The sequence below is a fragment of the Plectropomus leopardus genome, chromosome 20, assembly GCF_008729295.1.
Source record: "Plectropomus leopardus isolate mb chromosome 20, YSFRI_Pleo_2.0, whole genome shotgun sequence".
NCBI lineage: Eukaryota > Metazoa > Chordata > Actinopteri > Perciformes > Serranidae > Plectropomus > Plectropomus leopardus.
In genome coordinates, this window is record NC_056482.1 from 26,162,432 (window position 1) to 26,166,122 (window position 3,691).

A 3,691-nucleotide genomic window follows, 5' to 3' on the forward strand; every position below is an offset into this window, starting at 1 on the left:
TCCGCGCCAGCTGTGAAAACGTCATTTTCACCGTCTGCTCTAAAAACACGATTTATGTCCTCTATTAAAACTGTCATTGTGTTTTTTACAGAGAATAGCCACGTGTGTCAAATTCCGTAATAATTTCATGGTGTATTTGTAGATATATATGTGGTATAGTTCCATTGGGTGGGACAGCGGAAGGATATTAGACTCGTTTCGTATAAATACCGCTCCGCCGCTGTTTGCGTGTTAAACCTTCCGCACACAGGACCGAACGAGCTCGACTCAAACACCGGTGGAAACCATTTGTTTGTGAGTATTTTAACCTTTTTAACGAGCATACAGCTTACATGAACGTAGCTTTTTACATATGTGTCGTCGTGTGTTTTTAATGCAATGAAATTAAGCTGTTTGTAACGAATAAATGACGAGCTACGCCCAGAGTTTTGTAAGCTAACAAAGCTAGCCGCGGCCGAGCTGAAAAACAAACGACGTCAAAACATAGAATTTAACCAAAATTCAGCTTTTTATTCGGTTAGTTAAATCGATGAATGAATAAACGTTAACGTCTAAATTGTTTAAGTCGTTGAGGATAAATTTGTGACCGTTAAAGCGAATAAATCGACAATTTATTGCGGCATCCGGTTACCTTAGCAACTTTAGCTCGTTAGCTCCGTTAGCTGTTAGCAGACTCAAAAACAGGAAGTCTGTCTTGATGAATATAATTCTGTTTTAACATTTTACCTGCTGTTTCAAATAGTATAAAACACATTTTGGGGATTTTTCTGTTTGTTTTACAGAACTTCTGGTACTTTATGGCCCCTTGATCCTTTTTATGAAATTGCGACGTCGGCTAACTGTTAGCTAAACAGTGCAGCTAACGGCGGTCCGATGATTTGTCAGCAGGCCCAAACAGCTGTGATGTAACGTAACGAAGTAACGCGACTTCGCTTAAGTACTTTAGTATGTTATGGGTATCTGTAGTTGAGTTTCTATGTTATGTATCACTTTTAATTCACTAAAGTCGCAAATAATATTTACTGATATTGCATTACATCCGAAATGAAATGTGCATTTTTTAATTCAATACATTTTTAAAAAATATTTACTTCCACTCCATTGTATTTCCTAAATGTTGGCATTATTTTACCCCAAATTTTATTGGTAAGATGTGTTATTTTATTCCTCCAAATTTCCCAAATGACCTTTTCAATGAAAAACAAAAGTTCAATCAACAATGTTTATTAACTGACGTGTTTACCCTTATAACACTGCTATAACACTGCTATAACACTGTTATAACACTGCTATAACACTGTTATAACACTGTTTCCTAAAGGAAGTATTAATGTTTATGCCACCAGATTTTCTGAATAAAACGCCTTTTTCATAAAATGTGCTACACAAAGAAAGATTGTTATTGATGATATTTTTGTAATATTATGATCAATCATCTGTTAAGTGACTCTGCTCAAAAGCATGAATGTCAAACATTACGTGGTTTCATCTTTGTAAATATGATACGCTGCTTTATCTTTGTCCTGCGTCTAAACCCAACATACTGTTGATGATGCAAAAACATTGATGTCATCAGTTAATCAAAAACAGATCATTTTAGTGAATGAGCTGTTGAAGCGTTTTTGTTAACAGAAATTTGAATGTAATAAAAGGACTTTATTAGTTTTCTTTCATTTTTTTAAATTTAGATTTTTTTTCTCAACAGAGTCAAAATGCAGATCTTTGTCAAGACGCTGACTGGAAAAACCATCACCTTAGAGGTGGAGCCCAGTGACACCATTGAGAATGTGAAGGCAAAGATCCAGGACAAAGAGGGCATCCCCCCGGACCAGCAGCGTCTGATCTTCGCCGGAAAGCAGCTGGAAGACGGCCGCACCCTCTCCGACTACAACATCCAGAAGGAGTCCACCCTCCACCTGGTGCTGCGTCTGAGGGGCGGCATGCAGATCTTTGTCAAGACCCTCACTGGAAAGACCATCACCCTGGAGGTGGAGCCCAGCGACACCATCGAAAATGTCAAAGCCAAAATCCAGGATAAGGAGGGCATCCCTCCTGACCAGCAGCGTCTGATCTTCGCCGGAAAGCAGCTGGAAGACGGCCGCACCCTCTCCGACTACAACATCCAAAAAGAATCCACCCTCCACCTGGTTTTGCGCCTCAGGGGTGGCATGCAGATCTTTGTGAAGACCCTCACTGGAAAGACCATCACCCTGGAGGTGGAGCCAAGTGACACCATTGAGAACGTGAAGGCCAAAATCCAGGACAAAGAGGGCATCCCTCCTGACCAGCAGCGTCTGATCTTCGCCGGAAAGCAGCTGGAAGACGGCCGCACCCTCTCTGACTACAACATCCAGAAGGAGTCCACCCTCCACCTGGTGCTGCGTCTCCGTGGAGGGATGCAGATCTTCGTGAAGACCCTCACTGGAAAGACCATCACCCTGGAGGTGGAGCCAAGCGACACCATCGAAAATGTCAAAGCCAAGATCCAGGACAAAGAGGGCATCCCCCCAGACCAGCAGCGTCTCATCTTCGCCGGAAAGCAGCTGGAAGACGGCCGCACCCTCTCCGACTACAACATCCAGAAGGAGTCCACCCTCCACCTGGTGCTGCGTCTCCGTGGAGGAAACTGATCTGCTTTAAGCGTCCCAGTAAACCCACCAGTTATTCCAGTGTTGAAATCGCTCGTTCTGCTCCTGTTGTCATTCCCTTTTTTAACATTTTTTATTTCAAAGTTTTTCAATAAAGGTTGAGCATTCCTGAATTTTGCTTTAAGTTGCTTTAATTTCATTTTAACTGCTTTCGCTGACAGTTAGTGGTGATGTTTTTGGCCTCCAGAACTTGATTTGAAACAGAAAATACACAAATATGATGTGAAAATGGAAAAAATGGATACACATTCATGTTTTTTTGTGGTCCAGCATTGATATAAGTTAACTGCGATTTGTGGGTGAAATGTTTTTCATTGTGACCTAAAAAGCAAAACCTCCATGAAAACGCTGCTGTAAACTGATCGTAACCAATAAAATGGCTTCTGACCGTCACCTGCTCACTCTTTTTATTTAATACTTATATATTAATATATTAAATATTCGTTAATATAAGTCATTGGGATTCCCAGTGTTTAAAATCTTCGAACAGAAGGAACCAGTCAGATTAACCCTTTGAGTAAGTGAGTATTTTTTTTTTTTTACAAGAACAGTTTAAGAAATTAGCAAGAAATTAAGAAAGCTGCAAGAAAATAGCCTGAAATTAAAGACAACATAAAGAAATGTCTAAGTGCTGAAAGAATTTTAAATGAATCATTTAAGAAATCGTTTTCTGGATATTTCGGGTATTTTTTTGTCTTCCATTCCTCATTTCGTGCAGTTTGGAGGTTGTTGCTGCTCGCTGAGTTCTCTGCTTTCAGTGGATAACGTGAATGTGGAAGCTGCCTGAAAAAAGCACAAGAAAACTGACGTGGATCCAGGTTTCAAAGCTGAAAGTACAAATAAAGATGAGCTTTTGAGGTTTTTGGAGACTGAAGAAAGGGTTAATGTTTGTCCAGCAGATGTCACCAGAGACTTAACTGTTACAGTGTAGCAGGGTGAGTTTTGTCAATTGGACTTTTAATTATCCTCCTTTTATTTATTTATTTTAACAAAAACAGCAACACCATATACCACATATAGTACTTTATTCCAAGTAAAGTCAT

General features: G+C 40.0%; 1 protein-coding gene across 1 annotated transcript; it reads left to right on the plus strand.

Annotated features, from left to right (window-relative positions):
* Window positions 1-204: 204 nt before the first annotated feature.
* On the plus strand, window positions 205-3,041 carry ubc (ubiquitin C). The gene is made up of 2 exons (XM_042509133.1): window positions 205-294; window positions 1,706-3,041. Exon 2 carries the CDS (start codon window positions 1,713-1,715, stop codon window positions 2,628-2,630), a length of 918 nt encoding a protein of 305 aa, XP_042365067.1. The 5' UTR covers window positions 205-294; window positions 1,706-1,712; the 3' UTR covers window positions 2,631-3,041.
* The last annotated feature ends 650 nt before the right edge of the window (window positions 3,042-3,691 follow it).

What these genes read in the sequence shown, in the direction of transcription:
- ubc (XM_042509133.1), top strand. Translation starts at nt 1,713, where the DNA reads ATGCAGATCTTTGTCAAGACGCTGACTGGAAAAACCATCACCTTAGAG.